General features: G+C 37.5%; 1 protein-coding gene across 5 annotated transcripts; it reads left to right on the plus strand.

The window, feature by feature from the left end:
• Positions 1-687: 687 nt before the first annotated feature.
• Positions 688-23,658, plus strand: LOC115625804 (A-kinase anchor protein 200). 5 transcript variants are annotated; one of them, XM_030520985.1, is made up of 6 exons: positions 688-842; positions 18,558-18,771; positions 18,838-19,242; positions 19,943-20,440; positions 20,798-21,868; positions 22,988-23,658. In XM_030520985.1, exons 2-6 carry the CDS (start codon positions 18,592-18,594, stop codon positions 23,063-23,065), a joined length of 2,232 nt encoding a protein of 743 aa, XP_030376845.1. In that variant the 5' UTR covers positions 688-842; positions 18,558-18,591; the 3' UTR covers positions 23,066-23,658. The 5 variants fall into 5 exon arrangements, with proteins under 5 accessions (XP_030376845.1, XP_030376842.1, XP_030376846.1 ...); XM_030520982.1 differs by having other exon boundaries at positions 19,943-21,868; XM_030520986.1 differs by lacking the exon at positions 20,798-21,868.
• The last annotated feature ends 292 nt before the right edge of the window (positions 23,659-23,950 follow it).

Raw genomic sequence — 23,950 nt, forward strand, 5'->3', positions numbered from 1 at the left:
CTATTCGGCTACTAAATAAGCAATTATTGAGTTAATTTCATTTAATTTTCCAACCTCCTATTTGTAATTTTTGTAAAATAAGCTCCTAAATGCTTAAGTTAAATTTAATTTAAAGTTAATCAAAATATGTGCATCTTACTTTGTTAAGGATTAGATGTTCTGAAGAGCTTTTCACTGATGTCTGAATTAAATACTACAAAGAATTTATATTTATCTTAAAATTTGATGCATATAAAATGTACCCCGCAGTCGGAAAAGAAATAAATGTACATATTGTAAATGCAAAACATGCGACAAATAACTAAATTTCTGCAGGAAAAACGGTTACTCGAGCACATAGCCAAAGACAATTTTAAGATCTTCCAGTCAGTGTTTTTCGCTTCCATTATACGAATACAATACAGTATGTATTTCATTATATATATATAATAATATATTAATAATTAATAATAATATCCCTAAAGGATATATTGGTATTTTTTTAAATGGAGTTTCTTTGTGCGCGAAATCTTCCAATATAAACCATTTTGGAAAACCACTCAATGAAATAGGTGGCAAGGCCAGTAATTGCTTCCAACGTACTTAAATACCACTCATAACCGGCTTGGTAGATACCACAAAAAAACGCGATTTTTAGCACATATTGTTGCGCTAGCATGGTAACACAGCAAACGAGACACCACCACCGTAGTAGCCGAGACAGCAACAACGAGTAGCGGACCGGACATTTTAGTAGCGCGCAAGAAACAAAAGGAAACTTGTAATTAGGAGCAAAAGGTGCATATTTGTTGAACTTTGAAAAGAAACAAGTGCGGGTGTTTAAAATATAACTTACTAAACAGGTAAATGCAATTTTTAGTATCACTTTCATTCATTATGCATTAAAACAGTGCGAAGCGCAAGAAAAAAATGGCAAACGCCGAAATTCAAAAACCAAGCCAAGCAGTCTGTGTGTCTGTGCCTGTGTGTGTGTATAAGTGCGCTGTTGAAATTCTGTATAACGCTTTGTACATTTTGCATTCAAATATGAATGTGTGTGTGCGTAAGTGTGTGGGATGGTACTTCCTTAAAATTGACCATTAATTCAGACGAAAAGTGCAAAAATAATTTTCTGTGCAAAGTGTAAGTCAAAATTAAATTAATACAAGTGCCGTCGCAGACAGGCGTCAGCGTTGGCAGCGCTGCAACCGCAACTTCATATGCAAGCCGAACAAAAAGGACGCCATGCACATTTCAGAGTGTGTGTGTGTGTGTGCGTGAGTGAGAGAGCGCGGCAGGAAATTAACAAGGGAAATGTAACAAGTTCCTCTTTTTCCACCTAATGAAATAAAATGTAATACTATAAAATAAAAAAGCCGGCTTGCCGCATTTATAATTCGTGTCAAGGAAAAACAATTCAAAATTTGTATTGCTATTGTTGTTGCCTGTTTTCACACACACAATTTTGGGTGTGCCGCCTTGCAGTTGCGTCGGCGTTGCCACTACGTCAACGTCGCCATCAGTAGCAGCGGCAGAGGCAGCGACGCTGCTGTTGTGGCTTTGTATCCGTTTGGCTCTCTCCTTTGCCTTTGTGTTGTGTGCATCGTTCTCACTCTCGCTCACGCGCCTTACTGAGTTGCTGGCTTTTCTTTTCCTTGCCTATCAACATTCCCGTTTTACTCGCCTCATTTATCCTTTTTTACGTTTTATTCCTGTCGTTCCTGTGCGTTCACAACGCCTTCGCAACGTCTGCTTTGGTGTGCGTGCGCGTGTTGGCCGGACTGGCTGGCTGGCCGGCTGCCTTGACTTCTTTTACATTGTCTTCTTTGTTTGCATTCTACGCTTGACTACACTCGCCATCATGTTCGTTTTCTGGTTTCGATAATAGCTATATTGCGAAATATCCTTGCGCTAGGCCCATGTTGCATTTTGTTGTCAATTTAAACAAAATTCTAGTGATTAGTTAGTTACTTTCTCTCTCAGTTGCCTCTTATCTTTCTATGAAACAATAAATATGTTGCACAGTGTTGGCAATACTTAAGCTTGTTTTTGTTGTTATTAAATTACTCCTTACATGCGTCGCCGTTGTTGTCTTTCTCAATGACCATCAATGCCATCATAAACGTTGTTGCTGTTACTGTCGTGGCCTTCTTCTTCGTTGACGATCGCCTTTTTGTAGCCAGTTTAATGTGAATAAACATACATATGTATGTACGTATCTATTTATGTACATATGTATGTATATATTCCTGATTAGTATGAAGAAATAAGTTGATAAAGCCCATGAGCGTCTATATAAACGGAGACCTCGATTAATCCAATTTGTATTCTTGGATCTCCTTCTGTTAGTAATAACGTCAGTAATTTTGACCAACTTCTTAATTACACCCCCATGCCAAGTTTCATCGTAATAGGTCAATTCCAGAGGAAGTTATAAATGTAATCCCTCTCCATGCAGTGCAAGCAGCTGTTGTTGTTGATGCTGCCAAGGGTTTAGGGTTTTTCAAAGTCATATAGTTTCATATAGTTTTGCTTGCTTTTTTTATAAATTATATTTTTGTTACGAAAAATTGCGTCGCACATTTTTGCAGTCTACCAGCCAAGCCACCGCCCTAACCTGACGCTGACGTCGCCTACGTGCGCCTCTCCGGCTTTATGCCTGATGCATAAGTGTGCTCCTGCACACAAACACACACGCAGACACATATATATATATACACACACACAAATGCACCAGCGTGTTCACTTGTTCGTTTGCTTCTCTGTCGATTTCTTTTCTTTTGTTAATGCACTTGCCAAATAATTTGATTTTATTGCAAAAAATATATTTGTTTTATTATTTTGATTATTGTTATTGTTTATTTGGCTTAGAGTAACGATTGTTGCTTTCGCTTCGCCTTGAAGCCGCTTCAAGTTACTCAAATGCTCAAATAACTGCATGAGTACGAACATACATTCATACATATGTTTGTACATATGTATGTACATATGTATGTATTGTACATTATCAGATCAAAGCTTGCAGTTGTTGCTTTGTGCAGGAACTGTCAACCTTACTGCGGTTGTTGTTGTTATTATTGCTGCTGTTGACTTAAACGCAAATAAATATTGGGGGTGTTGTTGTTGCTGCTTCTGCTCTTAATACCGTTACGTTCGGCCGCCGTCAAGTGCAAGTTGCTGTTAGCGCGGGTGGCTTGAAAAATTCTTAATATCTCCCCTCCTACAATTAATGGAATTTAAGTTGTTCACTTTCATAAACATATAAACGACTTATTTGAAGGAGATATTCTACTGAATAAATAAAAAACCCATAAGTATACAAAACAATTAAATGCTACTCATTCTTAAAAAAAAGTTGTCTGATTCTTTCTTTAAATTTAAATTAATTCTGGAACAACGTTTTCTTTTAAATGAATAATTAATATACATACATACTATACATATATATAAATATGTATATACATAGACCATATGATGATTAAATGATTCGTGATGAGTACGTGTCAATGTACATAATATACATATGTATGTACATAATTGTATATTATTTCAGATCCATTTTAAAAAGGAAATATCAAAATTCGAAAAGTAATGGTTGCTTTACCTTTATTGCAATACATTAAATGAATACCTATTTAATTTTGGTTCCGATTTGTTAAGATATATTACAATAATTTAAGTAATTTTCCTTAAGTTAAATAAATAAATATATGTTTGTGTGTATGTATATGTTGATATATATTTATATATACATATACATACATATAATAACTGAAGCAGCGCAGCATTTGACACGCCATATGAAACTTCTGTCACAGCCTGCGTTTTAAGCGGGCTTTTGAGTTCGGCATGCATGCAACGCACACATATACATTCATATACGAGTATACACCCGCCCGCAATACATACATACGTGCAGACAATGAAAAACGCCGCCTGCCTGCTAGCACACACAAATGTGGATATTTGTGTGCGTGTAAGTACATACAAACTGATCAAACATACACGTTGCGGTATTGATAAGAGTCGCTGAAGTGGAAGACAGCAGAGAGTGGCAACAGCAACAACAATACAAGTAAAACCGCAAAGACGAAATCTTATGCCAAAAGCTAAAATTTAAATAGTCATAAAACCAACAACAACAACAATGAGCGACGGCAGCACATTTCTCTACTTCTGTTGCTTCCATAGCTGCTGTTGTTCTTGTTAGTGCTGCCCCCTTTGCAAACAACGCAATTTCTGCCATTTGCCGATCAGTCAGTCTGCCAGTCAGCCAGCACTGCCGCTTATCTTTGAGCTTGTCCGACAGTCTGTCTGTTTGCCTCCTATATCACTCTCTCTCCCTCTGCCTTACATACATTCCCTTCGTGCAGTTTGTTGTTATTACGATTGATTTTTGTTTGGACTACGAATATTTTCTTATATTTATGATAGGCTGTACTGTTGTGGCTGCAGATTTTTTTGTGTATTGAATTAGCATTAAATAACATTTTGAATTTGTGCGTCTGTGGCTTTTGATATTTGGATAAATACCAACAACAATAACAAGCATTTGAAATAGTTTTTCCCCAAGTGGTTGTCTTGCTGACGCCAACGTCAAGATCAATTTTCAGCCATGGGAGCCAAATACATAAGTGTGTTGATACGTAAATATCATACATATGTATGTACATACAAAGTAGGAAAGAACAAAAATTGCGTTTTCTCTACAGATCGTATATGCATTTGTGAAATATAAACATACATACACACATACTTAAATATTTGAGTGTGCTTGCAACGGCAACGACGTAGTTGGAACATCTTTTACGCACATGTTTGCATACAACATGTCAACACTTTTGAGCTGTATCTGCTCACTGTGCATCACACATGCACACAGATGCACATTCAGGCCTGTGTGCACATTTGACTCACTTTTAACATTTGCATTCCTTTTGTGCGTGTCGGCACTTTAAAAACATTTCAAAATAATTTTCATGCTAATTAACAGAAACGTTCCATTGCTGCAAGCAATGTCAGCTCTTACATTTTTAAATGTTGTCTAACAGTTGATATGACTCGGGTGTGTCTGGTATATCGACGATATTAGTGACTCATCAAAGAATAATGAGTAAAATTATTATTTCAGGACCCTTTTCTGATTATCCCATCTAATAATATAATCTAATAGGCACTCAAAATATCTTCTTGTCCTGATAATCGATAGACCCCAAATATTTCCCATTAAAGACCCAAAAAAATTTCGAGAATTGTGGGTCGATAGTCTGTAGAAAAGAAGAGCAGATTTGCATTTACAAACAATGCAATGCAGGAAATGAAAAAGTCACTGCATTTTCAAACAGCCTTCCTGGCATAGTTTTTCAATGGAATATTCCTATTGTGTGCAACGAGCGGAATGCAGCAGAACCTTGTATACATACGCGCTTATATAAATATGTACGTATGTATATGTAGGTACCCTCATTTTAATGTGTACATTAATTGATTAACAATTGAAATCAGTTTAATGCTGCTCATATATTGACAATAATTACACAAATTAACAAGGCGACACAATTTGTTGTTGCTGATATGTTATCGAAACTTCAGTTGCTTGTATAATATACATAAGTATGTATGTATATGTGTGTGAGCAAGTCGCAAAGAATTTGCTGACTGATTGCTGCTGGGACTGCCCTGCCTGACTGCCTTGCCTGCCACACGCCTAAATGTCATTGTTCGAGGCTTTCTTTTGTTGTTGGTGCAATTGCTGCGGGGTCATTGTGTAAAGCGTATATAAGATGTAATGAAAGAAGCAGTAGGAAGAGTGGAGGCTAAAAAAGATTATTGACAAGAGCGCTCGCGCAATAAGCAAATGAAGTAATAAACCATGCGACCGACGCCAAGGCTCATTAGTTTGTTTATTGAATGGTAGAGCTGCATACGCAGTTTCAACAGCAACAATAACAACAAGCAGTAATAGTAGCTACTACTAAGGCAACCACAACAACAGTAACAGATACTGCAACTGCAACAACACCAGCAACTTTTATTGATAACTGATGGTCAATGTCTACCTACAGTCAGTGGTGCAAATTCAGCCATTGGAAAAAGCTAGAAATAGCTAAACAAGTTAAGGAAGAAAATGCTGGTAGGACGCCGATTTCCTATCATTCTGATAAATAAACTCCACTTTTCAAATTTCATTTTATTCGTGAAGCACTTTATAATTAATAGCACTATATTTCTTTGAACGAATATATTCATAAAGTAAAACATTTTCAAAGAACACTCTTTTTAACATATATGTACACACATATACATTTTTGAATTGATATTACATGGTAAGTGGTCGAATCTGGCCAATCTTTGGCTGTACAATTTATAAATTTAAGAAAGACTTTGACCTGGAAAACCCTCAATGAACGCAATCAGGCCTACAATCTGGATTTTAAAAGCTCTAGAACTGACGGGAAAACAGCTAAACGGCAACACTCCGAACAGCCACCACAGCCGCCCGCATTTCAGCTGCTGTTAAGCTTCAGTTTTCTGTTCCCTGTTGTTGCCTTCTCACTGCTGCTGCTAGCGTTTCCGGCAGGCAGCGCTGTTGACGCTGCCTTTGTCGCCCCTAACGTCGTGGTGCCTGCTTCGATTACTTGGCCTCTGCGTGTGCTGTGCTGCTCCCGAAGTTTTGCCGTTGATCGAAAGCATTGAGCACAGCGCAGTCGTCTTTTGACGTTTGACTTTAACGGTTGTTTTTCTCATACGACTTGCTTCTGTGCGCGCTCCAGTTTAATAAAAGTGTGTGTGTAAATGTATATGTATGTAAATGTGTTGATGCATACAGTTAGTTTAGTTATTGCTGTGTTTACCCACAAATTTAATTAAAAAAAGCTAATGAACTACGCTTACTAAATAATTGCACATAAAATAGACGCAACGTACGTGTAATTGAAAAACTACTTTTTTCGCGAATCTTCTCTCTCTGTGGCCACCCGCAAAGCTGTCCATAAGGCACAAAGAAGACGTCAACACCAACATTAACTGCGACGACGACGCCGACGCGCAAGTACGCGTAAGTACGAGTACCGGAAGCGGCAGCAGTTGGAACGTCTGTCTGCCAGTCGCTCTAGTCAATTTTTTTTTCGCCATTGGCTGGCTGGCTGGCTTGCTGCCACTTCAGTTTGCTTTGTCTTATGAATTATTAAAAAGCCGTTTGCAATGCCAAAGTGGTCGGACGCATTGATTGCCTAGCCGCTTCCAACTCCACCTTCTCCTTGTTTGTCTCGGTCTCGCCATCCTCTCTCCTATGTGGTGCTATGCTGTTTGTGTGTGCAGCGTTGTGAATTTCTAATCAAAAATCCGGCCACTTGCGACAACTCAATTCTAAGTTGACCGAATGGGCTGCCCCTCGACTCGGTTCGACTAATTGGCGCTCGTTGTACTTGTACAAGAACAACAGCAACTTGCTACTGCCGCACGCTTCCACAATGTATGTAAGTGTGAGTGTGTGCATGTTTGTGTGCGTTTTAATTAGCCGCAGCGCACTGATGGAGCATTCGAAGGAGAGTGAGAGAGAACTAGAAAAACGGGAACAAGCTTTTAGCCACAAGAATTTGCCGTCACGAAGAAAACAAGAGCCGGTAGTGGCAGCTGCAACTGCAAATACACACATACATCGACACGTACATACATATACATACATACATACATACATATGTATGTGTGTGTGGGTATGTTGATTTGTGCAATCACTGTAAAAACTGCAATTCTGATTTGTTCAGTCACAATTATTATTATTTATTACTCAACACTGTTTAACTAATTCTTCATTCTGTCATTACAAAAACGTTCAAATGTGGGTCAATTTTGTTACCCAACAAAATTTGACGAACAATGGAAATGCTTCGACTTGCATGCCGAAAATGAACAGTTTTCGCTGTTATTCTCCAATATGTTTACCACTTAAAAGATTTTAGGACACTTCCAGGCCTCTTCCTGTTTTCGAATTTGATTAAATTTGTCGAAATTGAACAGATTTTTACTGAATAAGTGTATCGAATTTATTATAGTAAGATAAACAATTTTCGTGTTTTGTGAAAATCAAGAAATCCAGCCATCGATTTCGACAATGGGAAAAAATGGAAACAACGATTTTCTTGATTGTGGAGAAGAAAGCATAGAACATGAACCAAAAGAGAGTTGTTAAATCTGAGGAAACTATATTTTTTCCTGAACTGCTTTTTAAGGCTCAACTTTCAGTTTGGGAAAGGAGAAAGGCATTAGTTTGAATGAAATTGATTTCAATTTGAAATATGATTCTAAAACAATTTTGTATGTAATCTTATCTTTGACAACATATTGCAAATTATTGTCTTATGAATCATCGCTTTGAGAAATGCTGTGGTGAGCTGGTTTCATATTAACATACCTCTGCCATTTTCCTTTGGATTTAGTTTAATCATCATATTTATAAACAAATAACTGATGACTAAGTGTGAGGAATTTACATAAACTTGTACATACATATGAATGTATATGCACATTCCTAAAAATCATACCAGATTAGCTTTTCTTTTTGCATACCAACGGGATGAATACGAGCTACGTCTAAAGCGTAAACGATTGTTTACATTTTTATAATTTCTGATCATTTCAATATCAATAAATCAGATGTTGGGAATCAGAAACCTAATAAATGCTTATGCTTATTAAATGCTATTCCTATTTCCAACTTTTCAGTATTAATTAGCAATATTTTTGATTCCTTAGATTGCAACACTATAAAAACGATTACAAAATTTATAGAGCGTGATAATAATCCGTTGTGTACAGTTTATAGTTGAAAATAATGTCTATAATTTTAAGGCGCCTCTCACAAACTTTAATGGTTCTCCTGGTAGTTACTGACTGCCGACATTTCTAATCCTTTTGATTCTCTTGATTGTGACCTGATGCGTCATTCCAAGTTACTCGCACATTTGCCAATCATTGGCGGCAATCAATGCGTCGCCATCGCCTTCGCACCATCACCATCATTGTCTTTGTCGTCTACGCTGTGCCTTGTAAGCGACAAATTTATTGGCACTCACTCATTCAGGTCTGCCAGGCAGTCAGTCAGTCAGTCCGGCCGGCACTCATTAGGCGAGCTGTCGACGACAGCCTGCTGCGTATTTAATTTTCGCACACGATCAAGCACGAGGCGAGGTAGAAGAGTTGCTCGTAAATAATAAAATGGTTTTAAATTAAATCTATAAACTGGAAAATTAGTGAATTTTTGAGAAATTATTGCTGTATTGAAATGAAATCCGATATTTAGTTGATAATGGAATACATTTTCATTTAATTTTTTTTTTTTTTCAAACGTTTTGACTGCCACTCGCTTTGCTACTTATTTAAATTTTGCGCTGTAATTACAACTGTGTATATAATTATTTACAGACGTGGGTGTATGTGTGTGTAGTTGTGATGCCTTTAAATATCTTTGCCTGTTTTTATTATAGTTGGTGTTGTTTTATTTTCGCGCGCGCTTTTTGATATTCATTCAGCGTGCGCTTTGTAGTTGTTGTTGCTGCTGCCCATTACAAATTGTTGAAATATTTGAAATATTTCTAACGCCATTTTTAGTACAAAGTGCGTTTTAAGTTTTTGCATATTCCGACAGAAATACACACACATACACATATACAAGTATGTACATCCATACACATACATACAAAGAAACAGCAGTCGTGTTTGAACGCCAAGTGCTTGAAAGGCACATCAAATTTTATGGTGCCGTTGATTTTATGCGTTTTTCTGCCTTTACACCCAATTTATTATGTAGTTTTCTTGTTATTGGCCGATCCAATACTCGAAATGGCATGTGGAGGATGTTTTTCAAGTGCGTTTCATTCCATTTTACGATTTTGTAGTTTGTATATACAGATATTACTGAAAATGCCTTGGCCTAGGATGGGTACAGTAGCGAATACTTAAATTAAATGCAATATACATATATCTTATTTTTCTTGGTGCTTAATTTGAAACGTAACGTATTATTGGTTTAAATCCACATTTTAAAACTTTCAAGTTGTGTTTTGATGCAAATAATTTTTACCATCGTCAATATAAATAACCAAATATTATGAACAATAAATACATATAATAAAATATACACATACAAATATACAGAAAGACATATCAATATATAAAAACATATATACAAATATAATATTTGGTTTATTTATTCTGATAAAACCACATTATGCTATCGTTGTTACTCAAGTCTGTAAATACATCGCTTTTGTTTTGTTTCTCGCATGTTACTTTTTATAATCAACTGTATAAATAAGGTAATTAAAGTATTTATTAATGTCATAGCTTTCTGGAGTGTGAATTGTTTTGCCATAACGGCGAGGTTCACAAACAAAATTAGTCATATCTTTATCACTATATTTAAATTTTGCGAATTGATAAAATGTTTCTAGTTGATATATAATTGTTAAAAAAGCATTAAGGGGCCAACTGTTCCTATTTCGATTATATATCGATTAAGGCATACATAACCAGCTCATTAAGATACTAAACGACTACACGATAATAATTGCTTCTATCTGCAAGCTTAAATAAATATAAGATAACAGTCACAGATAGATACGTAGATTTTTCACAAATTAAACGAATTTTTTCATTTCCAATTGAGTTCCAGTTTCTTTGTCCGAAAGAAAGTTCTACATACGATGTTATTGGAATAAGTTCCATATAATCTCCCATTTTGTTAAAAACGGAAACAGGCTTGCTACAAGCCAATATACATACATACATATGTATATAGGAGTGATGATCCTTTAAAAATGCCTTAAATTCAAACGTTTAAATAAAATTATAAAAACAATTATTATATTAGACGAACATCTTAGTAAGCCACTAAAATCGGTTGACTATATTCATGACATTAGTCAATTAATTTGTTATGTATTATAGAAAATCAACTCTTTTTTTATCGATACATTACTGACTAACTGCACTTCGAATGTTGTCCAAGATAGTAACGCTAACTGCTTCGATTAGTAACTCCTCCTATCTAAGCTATGAAGCTACTGGGGTGATATCAGAGTTTATTTTTAAGTTTAAATTGCTACTGTTGTTGAATTGCACGGCAGGGGCACATTCTCAGTTGACTGGAACAGATGCCACAGTTGGTATCTGATAGATAAGACTCTGCGTCTGAAATCTTTGCTTTCTTTCCCATATGCTCTGTTATCTCAAGCAGCAGCTGCCTGTTGCTTATGCTGTTTATCAGCACAAGATGATGGACTTGTGGCCAACAGAAATGAGAAAGTTTAAAGTTTTCTTTTCTTGATGAACAGAACAGCTTCAGCACACGTAATGTTTGCTAATGTTGCTTATCTTAAGATCTGCTATCTCTCTTTCTTTCACTTCTCTTATCACTTGAAGCATTATCTGTATTGTATTTGTGTTTACATATTTGAAATAAATTTTTTTTTTAGAAACGAAAAACCTTCGTTTTCTTTTGAAAAAACCATGAGCAAGACATTATAGCCAATTGGCTTATCTGCAATCTGACTTGGCCCAACTTAGTCATGACGGAATAAAAAAAACTGAATCGTTCACTCGATAATGAATTTCTTTGTTCTTTCATTTTTTTATGCATTATCAATGTTGTTAATAAATAGCTTTATAAATGTGCTTTACACGCCTTCTACAGACACTTCCTCTTAATTCTGGTTTCGGACGATAGCAGCAAAGTACCGTTAACATCATAAAAATATCATTTATTTTTTGGGTGTTGTACAATACATACACCCCACATATATATATATGTGTATGTGAATTGTCATAGACTAGAAAAAAAACTACAACGGACAGAGCACGTTGACAAAAGCAGCTCAAGAGAATTGGACGGGCAAAGAACCGAAAAGAATCGAAACAGTAGGAACGTCAGTCAAATTGACCGGAAATGATAATAAAAAAAATATTTTCTTTTTTCTTTAAGGGTTCCTTGACTGACACTCACTGTGTGTGTGTGTAGTTGATATGGCTATGTGTATATATTGCCGCTCTTTTCTACTTGTTACTAATTATGGAATGCATTCATATTACGTATCGTTTTCATTCTAAAATGTAAGGAAAAAACCACATCGCGCACAGCCAGAGCAGCAACAACAAAAACTACAACAATTATATCCGGTGGTTACTTGAGACATCGTACGACTGCGCCATATTGTTGTTGCTGTTGTTGACTGTCAGTTGACAACGCCAGTTCGCATTTTGTTTGTCTCCGGCTGCTCTGCCTCTTTTTGCACTTTATTGCATTTTGCGTGGGCCACTGAAAAATTTGTGGCGACAATTAAATGGAGAATGCATTCAGGCAGTGAGCGCACAATAAAGCGTGCGTTGTTCTAGGGGCGCGCGCGCGCGATCATCTTGCATGCTGAGTTTACAACCAGTGCTGCCGAATCTTTAGCTTTAAAAAAAGCTAGCAACTTAAAAAAGCAAATGATAAAAAGCAGATTTTTAATGCGAACATAAATATATATAGACTCTTCAAATCTGCCAACTGTTTGTATTTATTGGTGTAAAAAAAGCCGTTTCAATTAGTTTTGGCTATTTTTAAAGGAAAATATTAAACGTATCTCTATCTCAATGTTATCTCTATCTCTGTGACACTAATTCTTGTTTTCCATAAAAGATGTCTTAGAAATTACTACAATTAAAACAGAATTAAATAGTACAGTAATGAGCACAGGGTTATTTATCTTAGAACTTGAACTTCCAAAACTAGACCAGCAATTGAAATACTACTAACCTAACAGATCTAAAAACCTGAAAAACTTTAAAACTGGCGGGAGCATAACAGAATTGGCAACACTGTTCACAATTGCAAACAACATCTTAGTCTTTGAATGTGTGTGTGAGCTTAACTTTAGGCGTGGCTTATCAGCAGCAGCCACAATGACAACAAAAGCCAACAAATGGACGCACACACAGCCGTGTTCCGTCCGTCCGTCCCGTCGTGTTAAGTTGGCTGCGCTGCTCAACAACTCTCCTTTTTTCGTCCCGTGCTCCTTCTGCTTCTCTTCTTCTTCTTCTTCTTCTTCAACTTATGCCTGCTGATTGAACAAAAATTTCCACTCAATTGAAGGAATGTGCATTATGCGTTGTAGTCGCTTATAAGAAGTCATTGCATTTTTTCTTTCCTTTTGCTTTCGCTCACTTACTGCTGCAGAAAGCATTGTGCCAAGTTATTATTGCTACTTGCTTGCTTGCTTGGTGCTTGAGAAATAAATTAAGAAAACTGTCAGCTGCTGGTTGCTTCTTTCTTATTTTCTGATTGCGTCGTGTGTGACAGAGCCTTGGCTGATGGTTGATTAGCTTATAAAGAGCTTCAATTGCAGGCAACGCATAGAGAGAATAAACATACATACAAATGGATGATTCTGTGCGTATGTATGTACCGCTCTTCACTTGATTAGAGAGACAGAAATGATTGAAGGAAAAAATGGACATATAGTATGTATATACATATGTATTTATAAATGTAGTTTTAATGTAACTTGTTGAAAATCAATTCTGTCTAGAGTTGCTTCTACATATCTCCTTTTATTATCAATTGAGTTAAGATCTTTTATTTACGACCTTTAACATGCTTCAAATGCAAACAATAAAAAATTGGCCTTTTAATGCAAATTCGCAACATTTTTTTTATTTAGTTGAATGTTTTATCAATCACAGTATAAATAAAATTGTGTTTAACAAAAAATAAAACCCATATTGTCTAATATTTAGTTTCATTTAATTAAAAGCTTTGGCTACAAAGGCAAGGTTTCATTCCTTTAAAAATCATTACTTTCTCGTTTACTGGAACAATACTGTGGAATGTTGGCTCGATTGGCTTTAAGTGCGCTTGCACTTTAACAGTTTCCACGCCATACGATCCGATCAGCTCTACTCACACATAATACGCCTTACAATTTTTAATTGTACAACAATGCGCCGGCGCATAAGCCACTGATCTGAGCACACACATGCACACACACATTAACGCAGAGATGAAATTAAAGTTTGACCGGTTGGTCAGCCGGCCGGCACATTCCAAGCGCAATCAATTTAATTTACGTTTCTGTTGCCGATGACGAGGGTGTTTGGTGAAGGGGCTGGGGGCACTGGCTGTGAGAGCGGGCCAGTTGAATTGAAAGCGCAGCCGCAACAGCTTGAAGTGTCAAAATTGATAGTCAGAGGCAGACAATTGAAAGTGCTGCCCAGCGCACTTACCAACAAACATACAACACACACAGCCATACACTCCAGGCAATTGTATGTACATGAAATGCTTTGTGTAGCTGCTGCTCTTACTGTTGTTGTTGCATTTTGAACACGCTTCATTGTTGATAAATGCGCCTTTATTTATAGACATTGAAAGCGGCTGCTTGTGTTTCGTCTGCGCATGTCTTCTTTCTTCATCGCTTTAAAATGAAATTATTTTACTTGACTCAAAAGGCGCGGCTTCTAAAGATGCTCTTTCTTGCATACGTGTGTTTTTATGTATGAGTGTGTGTGTGTGCCTGTGACATGTCAAAAGTCAAAATGCCGCCACTCAATTACATACGTTGCGAGTGTTTGAGTGGAGGCCGCAGTTCAAGTCAAAATTCTTATATTCCCATCAAATGTGTGTGTGTCGTGTTAAGTAACTGAATACAACAATTGAATGCAACATAAATTTGAAACTCGCCCCACCCCCAAATACGCCCACTTAATGCTAATTTAATTTGCATTTTGTGCATTGTCATGCCCTTTTCGGCTCTTGGTCTGGCAACGCCATCTTTGTGTGCACTTTTTTTTTGGCTTGCGCTCATTTATTTTCACACGCCTGCGTCAACGTTGACGTTGGCGCTGACTTTGGCGTTGCTGCGCTGCCGCGTCGTCGTTGTCGCCCTGGTTGTCATGGCAACGTACAATGACCAGCAGCGTCGCAGTTGTTGTTATTGTAAGTTTAACGTAGTACGTGTAGTAAAAATGCCGGCAAGCTTTTGCCCTTTGCTGCACGCCCGCCTGTATCCTGTGTTGAAGGTAAAGGCAACCCTGCGTCACTCGTACGTCCTCGTCATTGTTGTCCTTTTTGCCTTGATGCGTCATGCCACAATTTACTTGCGCTTTTTCCTCCTTTTTTTTGTATCCGTTTGCAACGCTTTTAGTATATAACTTGGTTTTGTACTTAGCACACACGCACATACATACATCCATATACATACATACTTGTATGTTTACATAGGCAAACATTTACCGCTTGTTCATTAAGGGTTGAGGTGTGTGTAGTTGAGTGAGTGTGTGTGTGAGTGCCTCAACATATTTGGTGTATTACTCATCCACATTTTTTGCGTAGACAGACGCGTCAAGCTGACGACTACGGCCTAGTGAAAAAAAATTTAATTTCGAATGAAGTGAGTGATATCGGATTAATTGCTTTTTTAATGCGCTGCGACCAACAAGCGTCAAATTTTTTGATGGTATTGCTGCCATGATCTAAATAAGCATAGTGTTATGTTTTCAGCCATGTACATATACATAAATACATACATATGTATGTATGTAGTATACATATCTCATATACATGTATACATATGTATGTATGTATTTAAAATCATAGTAACCGTAATCGTTGAGACTGTCGTCGCGCTGCTCGCCTGTGGTGATGATTGTTGTATGTATGTATGTAGTTGTTGTATTTCTGGGTTCAGTGCACTTTATAACGGTCTTTGTTTTTTTTTTTTGCACTCCCCGTTGTAAATTGTTTATATCATTTCAAATTTATGTACATATCTGACTTATATTTGAAAAACAACTGACATACCTATTCACACACATATGTATGTACATATATGTATGTACATATTTGTAAGGTTATTATGTGTTTTCAGAATATGTTAATTTCATTGTACAGAAACTGTTATTATGCATTGTTCAAACACGAATTGAATAACATATTTTGATGTATTTGCATTTTGGGTTTAACAACAAAGTATTTCATGTTCTATATGAAAAATTCATCATTATTCTAAACCTAATTACATAATTTATATAAATTTGTATACTAATGAAACAAAGAAAATGCGTACATAATTATGCATTTATTTCCTTCAAAAATTAATTTTTGTAATTTCTACTCGTACATGTCAAATGCAAAATTTGTTTGGATATCATTTTTATTTTTTAGACTCATTTTTAAAGATATTATGGAACCCAATCAACTAATTTCAATTTAAGATTGTTTTTGAAAATCAGTTGGGTATTAAAATTGACAATAAGAATGACTAAAATTCTTGCCTGTTTATTATCCCCAAGCACTTGAACAATTCCAAAACGTCACTGACTGACTCACTTCCTCCCTGGGGTAAGGAACGTTGTCTCTAACTGATGGAAACACTCTGCATATGGCTTTGACTAAGCACGTGCCGGCATAGCTAAGCAATTGAATGTGGTTGTTGTTGCTGTTGCTGTTACTGCTGCTGAATCATACGACAAAGAAACCTCTAAAACAGCTGCTGCTAGTTTTGTTGTCGTCTCTTTGCTCCATTTTTATTTACAAGTGGACTGCTGTTGTTGTTGGCAATCGCTTAACAGCTCATGCAAAATCCCAATTGTGTCGCACCTACTAAACAGCATAAAGCGTCGCCATATTTGTTGCCTGCTTTCCTGCCTGCTCGTCAACATAAATTTTCCATACCCATTCCATTTGAACCATCAAAAGGGTATATTTGTTTTTGTAACAAGTAAAAGGAGCCACCTCCGAGTCCATAAAGTATTCACAAATCGATCCATGTTGGATCAACCTTCTGAATGAAAGCAGTGATTTTGCAGATGCTTCTGTAGTTCTCTTTCTCTATTTCAAAGTTCATTTACATCGGCTAGTACTAATTAAAGTTATATAAGATAACAAATTAATTTTGGATGCAGGGTATTTCGTTGCTGGTTTTGCATGAATGCAGCATTCTCTTATTTTTCATTCGTTTTTTGCAACCCCTAAGCAGGACATTAAAAGTTTTTGGATTTTGCATATATGTACATACATATGTATAGTATATATATATAATTTTTTTTTTGCTTTGTTTTAATGCTATTTTTGGTGACCGTTACTTCTGTTACTTTGCTTTCTCTCCACGCTCCAGCGCCCGCTGCCCGTTCTGTAAACACTCTGCTGCATTCTCTTTCTCTCTTCACTTCATTTAAATTCTTTGCTACGGTTTCGGTTTCATTTACTCGAGCGAGTAATTCGATTTTCAAGTGACGCATTGCCGGCGCCTTTCCGCTCCTCTTCCCCCTCCCTCTGTGCTCACATTACCATTCAACTTAACAGCAGTCTGTATGTTCTACATGTACGAATGTATGTATATGTATATATTTATGTACAAGTATATCTATTCGTATGCTTCTTTTTACTGCTGTTTCATTAAAATTTTCTGGTATTTTCAAAGATGATTCACGTAAAAAAAATAAGTAAAAAATAAGAAGCAAGTGCACTACTTGCGATTACGCATAAGCATTGTGTCTGCTATTATCAGTTTTAACAGTATTTGTTTTCATTTTATTCAATTCGTAACAGTTCGGGTTATCATACATAATATTCTGCAGAATTGTGAGTTTTAAAATTGCATTAACATGCAGGAAAATGTATGTAAATAAAATTCGAAGTGTTGTTTGTTAAAAGTATTCCTTTTTTTCTCTTAATTATGAATCAGAGGTGACAACAACCAAGCGTAATATACCGATTGCAACACGATTTTATAAACAATCCCCCTACAATTACCTTTTTTTTTATAAAACCAACATTGTAGCGATAGGAGTTAAATATTATTTTGTGACAAGTCTAAGAAAAAGTGAAATTGTAATGTATAGCTGAATATGTAACTCAAAAAAGGGGCTCGTAAATAAGCTGTCATCATTCTCGAAATGATAAAATGTTTAGTTTATTAACCTAAAAATGCAATAAATGAGTTATTGCCCTCATTTGTTAACAGTGCTAAATTTAACAGTTGAAGCTGTCAGATAACATAGAGAGTAACAGTTTTCACTTCATGCTCTTGTGGTTTGTGTCTTTGCTAAAACGTTTTATTTATGATTTCCACTAGATCTTTGCTTGACTTAGGTTGCGTATTATTATTATTTTTATCAAATGCACGTTTAAAGCTGTTGCATATTTGCGAAATAAGGTCACGTTGTTGTCGTCAATTGAAGATAAACTGCTGTAGCCGGCAAATTAATTCAATTCGCCTTATCGACAGTGCGGAAGCAGAAAGATTTCATTTGAAATCGGCACAGAACGGCAGCGGCAGCGTCAGTGGCGGCTAATTCAAAGCCATATCCGAGACGTTGCAGCTGCAAATGTCAAATGTAAAAATAAATTCAAATCTATAGCTATAGTTATAGTTGAATTTAAAGTGTGCTGTGCCAATTAGACACGCCCGAAACAAATATAAAAACAAAAAAAAACAAAAAATACTACAAATGCAAACACACAAACACTTGAAAAACAACAGTAACAATTTCGATGAATACATTTTAATGCTGCGAAATTTTCGTGTTTTTTTAATCCACAGTAGAATAAAAACACTGTAAAAGAGAACTATAAAAATGGGAAAAGCTCAGAGCAAGCGTTCGATTGACATTACCACCGATCCCAAGAAGGTTGGCGAAGGGGACGAAGTGGCAGGCAAAGTGGAGAAAATCGAAGATGTCGATCAGAAGATTGGCGATGCGGCGGCACCGGCCGTAAATGGCGATGCAGCCCAGCCACAGGAGGGGGCGGGAGAGGTAAGAATTGCAATTGAATGATGAAAGAAAAGTAAACTGATCGACTTTGACATTGATTTGTTGTAGAAAAAGGAAACGGAAGACAGTTCTGAAAACGATAAAGACTTGACCACCGAAAAGGCAGAAGCTAAGAGCGATGGTGCAGCTGGCGACGTGGCTGCGGCGGCAGGAGCTGAAGGTGCGTCCAAGGATGAGGCAGCTGGTGCCTCACCAAAGGAAGCAGGTGCCGAGGAAATCTCACCTTTGGCCGATGAGAGCATCAAGTCCAAGTCCAAAAAGGATAAGATGAAAAAGAAATGGTCATTCCGTAACATCTCATTTGGCAAGAAGGACAAACAAAAGCCAGCCAAGACAGAAGAGCCGGCCAAGACGGAGGAACCAGCGACGGCGGCAGCAACGGCAGCAGCATCAGCTGAAGCAGCGACCACAACGAATGGCGAGGCGGATCAGCCCGCAGCAGCAGCTGCAGAGGTAAGCAACCAACTATTCGCCAAACAGTATTCCCTGTCCATAACAGGATCTAGCATTGGGATCTGGGAAACTCTAAGCGTAGGGCTCGGTAAATATTAAATATTAGCTGTAAATAAGTATGTATTTCTATAGCTCGTGCTTACCTTCGCCAAAAGGGTCTCATAAAATTGTTGAATATAGTCTCATCAATATTTTATTTGGCTAACTGCGTCAAAAGAAAATGTTATGTATATTTAATAAGCTTATAACAACAACAGGCCGATTGAGGCGTAAAAAAATTGTAGCCTTGTCCGTTCGCTAGATCGGGATAGAGGGTGTGTCTGGAGCTATAAGCACTCAGATCTGACGAATCGACAGATACTTATTTATTCTTAAAGCTATTACAATTGTCTTTTGGAGTGATCAGTCTAGAAATAATTTGCTCGTGCTTACGTAGAACAAGGAACCATTTTCTTCGAACCTCTGAAAGATATAATATCGTTGCAAAGAATTCCAAATTCCTGTAAATATTCGTTCAATCACTAAATAACATTCATTTTAGCATACATGGGGTCAGTAATAATTATCTGCATGTTATGAGAGTCCAGACTGCTGCCAAAAAATATTAGGCAACGCAGAGTCTTAAAACTTCCCACTTAAGTTTTATAACAAGGGTCCTCTATACGGATATATACTAATAATTTGTGTATTTGTATTGTAGCCTGTGGCGGCGGACGCGAAACCCACTGAGAATGGCGCAGCCAGCGAGCAAGAGAAACAGGTGAATGGCGATGACAAGACGCCAGCAACGCCAAGCGAGGAAACGGCCAAGCCCAGTGCTGCTGAAGTTGAGACGACCACCGAGACGAAGACAAATGTTGCCGCACCAATTGAAGCTGCCGCCAAGGAAGCAGTGGCCGCTGCCACTGCTGCAGCCGAGCCCCTGGCTGCTGCCATTGTGACCAATGGTAGTGGAGGTGCCATCGCTTCTGAAGTGCTGACCAATGGGGAGAAGAACGGTTTGGCCGAATCGCCTGTGGTTGAATCCGTGGAGCCAGCAGCAGCCAACATTCCAAGCAACAATGGTGATGATGTGCAGCCACCCGCACCCCATCAGAATGGCACGAATGGCGTTGCTGACAGTGCCACGCCTCCACCCACACCCGTTGCCGTCGAGTCTTCGGAGGCCGAGCAAATTAAGAACAAGTCGCAAATCGAGGTAAACCAAACAGTACCCGTAACAGAAACTGCAAATGCAAATGCACACAACAACAAGAACACTGTAAATACCACAACAACAACAACAACAACAGCCACAACAGAGAACAACAACACCTCAACAACAACCACTAGCATAACCACTGAGACCGAAAAAACCACCGATACAGCAGCCACCATTGCAGAGTTAGTTGAGACCCAAACAGAAACAGAAATAGAAACAGAAACCACTAAACAAATTAACACAGAAGACACAACAACAACAACAGCAAATGACGACGATGACAACACCACCACCACCAACAACAACAAAACCAACGAAACTATTTTCATTAATAACCCCAATTCCGAAGCGCAGGATCAAGAGCAAGCTGCCGAGGAAGAGAAAGTGGTTGCTGCGATAATAGCGGCGGTTAGTAGTGAGCCCGATGCTGAAGGTTTTGTTGTTGTTGTCCCTGAAACTGAATCTCTTTCCGCTCCTGAGGCCAGTGTTGTTGTTGCTGCTGCCACTGCTACCGCTGTTGCTGCTTTAGGTGCTGAAATTGGTGATGGTGATGCTAAAAATTCTGAGAATGTTGCTGGCGGTGATGTGGCGACTGCTATTATTGCTAACTCTTCTGATGTTGAAGATGCTGCTGATGAAGATGTTGCTGGTCCGGGCGCGGATGTTGATGTAGTTTTAGTTAAGCCCAGCACACCGCCACCATTGCCCAAATCCCCGCCACCCTCGCGTGTTTCCGCCTTTGCTTTAACAGATGCCCCTATCGACCAAGAAGAGTATGCAACAACAACGTCATCACTAATTCCACCGACGAGCGACGAGGACACAAAACAGCACCAGCCGCAAGTTGAAGAAGAAGATGATAATGAAGAGTTGCAAACTGAAATTGCTGAAAAGGCACAATCTATTGTCGATGAAGTAACCGAAAAGGCTGTCGAAACTCTAGAGGAGCAACAGCAGCAGCAACAACAACAACAAGATCTGGAAGATGAAGTTGTTGTTTCCGCTGCTGCTGCTGCCACCACTGTGAGTGACGACAATATTGCCCAAGAGGTTGAAAGTGCAGCGCAGCAAATTCAAAATATAAAAGCCTCGCAGTTGGAAGATGCTGTGATTGATGCCTTTGTTGCCAGCAAAGATGATGTTGTTGCTGCCATAGAGCAGGGTGTTGCTACCATAGAGCAGGATATTGCTGCCATACAGAAAGATGTTGCTAGCATTGAGCAAAATGTTGCTGAGATTGGGGACAGATTACAAGCGACTGTTCTCACAACCGAAACTGAGAATGCGCAAGAGAAGTTGCTCAGCGATAACAATGATGCCGACAGCGATAACAATGATATCGATTATGCTAAAACAAAATTGAGCGCATTGCCGCCAGTCGAAATTGAAGTTTCCAGCGATATCGAATTAGAGATTAACAACAAGGTGAATAACATGAACCAACAACATATGTGAAAGAGTTAACCATCACTCGCAAAAACAAATACACACACATAACGAATTTAACATACACATACATACGTCGCTCGTTCTCTACTAGCAATCGAAATAAAATCCAATCAAATGCTCCTCTCAACAAAAAATATCTGTTGACCAACAAAAACATCCTGCGTCTATTAACTTCAACTCTCTCTCCTTATTCTCTCGCTCTGTCATTTTGCTTCTCTGTTATCTCTGGTTGGCATCATTTGCGTTTACATTGTGCTGTTAGTTGCGCTTCTTGTGTTGTGTAGCTCTAGTGTTAACAGTAGTAGGCTAAAGCTCTGTGCTATGTTTTGATCGCTGTGGTAACTAACAGAAAATGTTGTGCATGCCCATTTAAAATCTCTGTAAAATGAATGTTACTAAACCTGCAGAATTTTGGTGGTAAAGTGTTGCTGCAATGCTTGTTGTTTGTTGCATTGGTATTAACTATAAAAATGGAACACGTAAACTGACGCTTAACTTCATTCTAATCTACACTCACATAAACACACACACACATAAATACATTGTAATATATATACAGACACATTTTTTTGTTCTAACAACGATGTTCGGCTGCATTAAAACAATCGATTTTCTAACAAACAGTATGTTAGCTTCACAGAGATGTGGAGATCACTTAACAGCGGGTTTTTAACAGCAGTCCAATTATGCCATACCAGTATATCCGCCTCATTACCACTACATAGATTTTGAATCAAAGCTGTGTAATTGGGCTGCTCTTAAAAACGTCACTATCTACCCTTTGATTACACAAACACAACTGTACTTTATTTTGTTTGTCCAACCGCTAATTTTGTTCTTCATTTTTTTCGATAAAACAGTTGATTTGTTTCTGTTGCTGCGCTCAACTGTACTTTGGCACCTGGTGCGGTGCAGTTGCACATTTAAAACCCAAAATCGAGCTTTTTTACCTTTAATTGTTGTTGTTGTGCTTTAATTTAAGTTTGCCTTTCCCCAGAACGCTTTTTTGTACACACATGCTCAACATCCTTTTTGTAATGCTGTGGCTTTCAAGACAATGCCAGTCTAATCTGTATTTATTTCTCAATTTTCTAGGATATCGCTAAGGATTTGAAGGAGAAGAACGCTGCGGCAGATGTTACAACACAGGAACTGCCAGTTACATGCGAATAATCCTACTCATAATTATTATATATAATATTACATATTATTAAAAAACAAAAAAAAAATACAAAAAACAAAAATACAAAATGTAACAAGAGAAAACAAACGAAAAACCAACAACAACAAAACAACGCAACATAAAAACAGCAATTAAAACGATAAACGAGAGCAAGGAATAAGCGAGAAAAAAAACAAAAAAAAGCAAATACATTTTTTAACATTTACATATTTTAATCATTTTTGTACGAACTTCATATCCCTAATCCAAGATTACAAAGAAAATATACGCAAGCAAACGGCAGAGTAAACGAAACAACAACAACGACACACCTACCACAACCCACCCATACATCAACAAACACACCTACACATACACACACACACACCCACACATATATATGCTTAAAGGTATTGCGGCTGTAAAGTCGTCAGCGCCGAACTGAACGTTTTTTATCAAATGTTGGTCCAAAAACGAATTTTTGATGCGGAAATTTTGTAAATCTCCACATTTCCACACACGCGCATGCACACATACACAACGTATACTACAACACATACACACACAACAACACGCATACATACCATTCTCATATTGATGATAATGATAAAAAAAAATTTTTTGAATAATTTCTACTATACATTTAATTGTAAGTTCTAAGAAATTTGTAAAGAATTTTTGGACGAAATATTGGATAAAATATATATTATAAAACACAAATAGTCTTGCTTACCGACAGATCGATCCATGATTTATGATTAGTCACGCCTTATAGCTTACTTAGAGGCAACTTAGCGACCGTTTTGGGATTTCTTAGTATTGGTTGAAAAGATGCAAGCATTAATTCAGAGTATCCATGTAGACCTTAGAGGGTGAATATTTGCAGCTTTTCCACT

The sequence above is a fragment of the Scaptodrosophila lebanonensis genome, unplaced genomic scaffold (genome assembly GCF_003285725.1).
Source record: "Scaptodrosophila lebanonensis strain 11010-0011.00,11010-0021.00 unplaced genomic scaffold, SlebRS2 tig00000080-arrow-pilon, whole genome shotgun sequence".
NCBI lineage: Eukaryota > Metazoa > Arthropoda > Insecta > Diptera > Drosophilidae > Scaptodrosophila > Scaptodrosophila lebanonensis.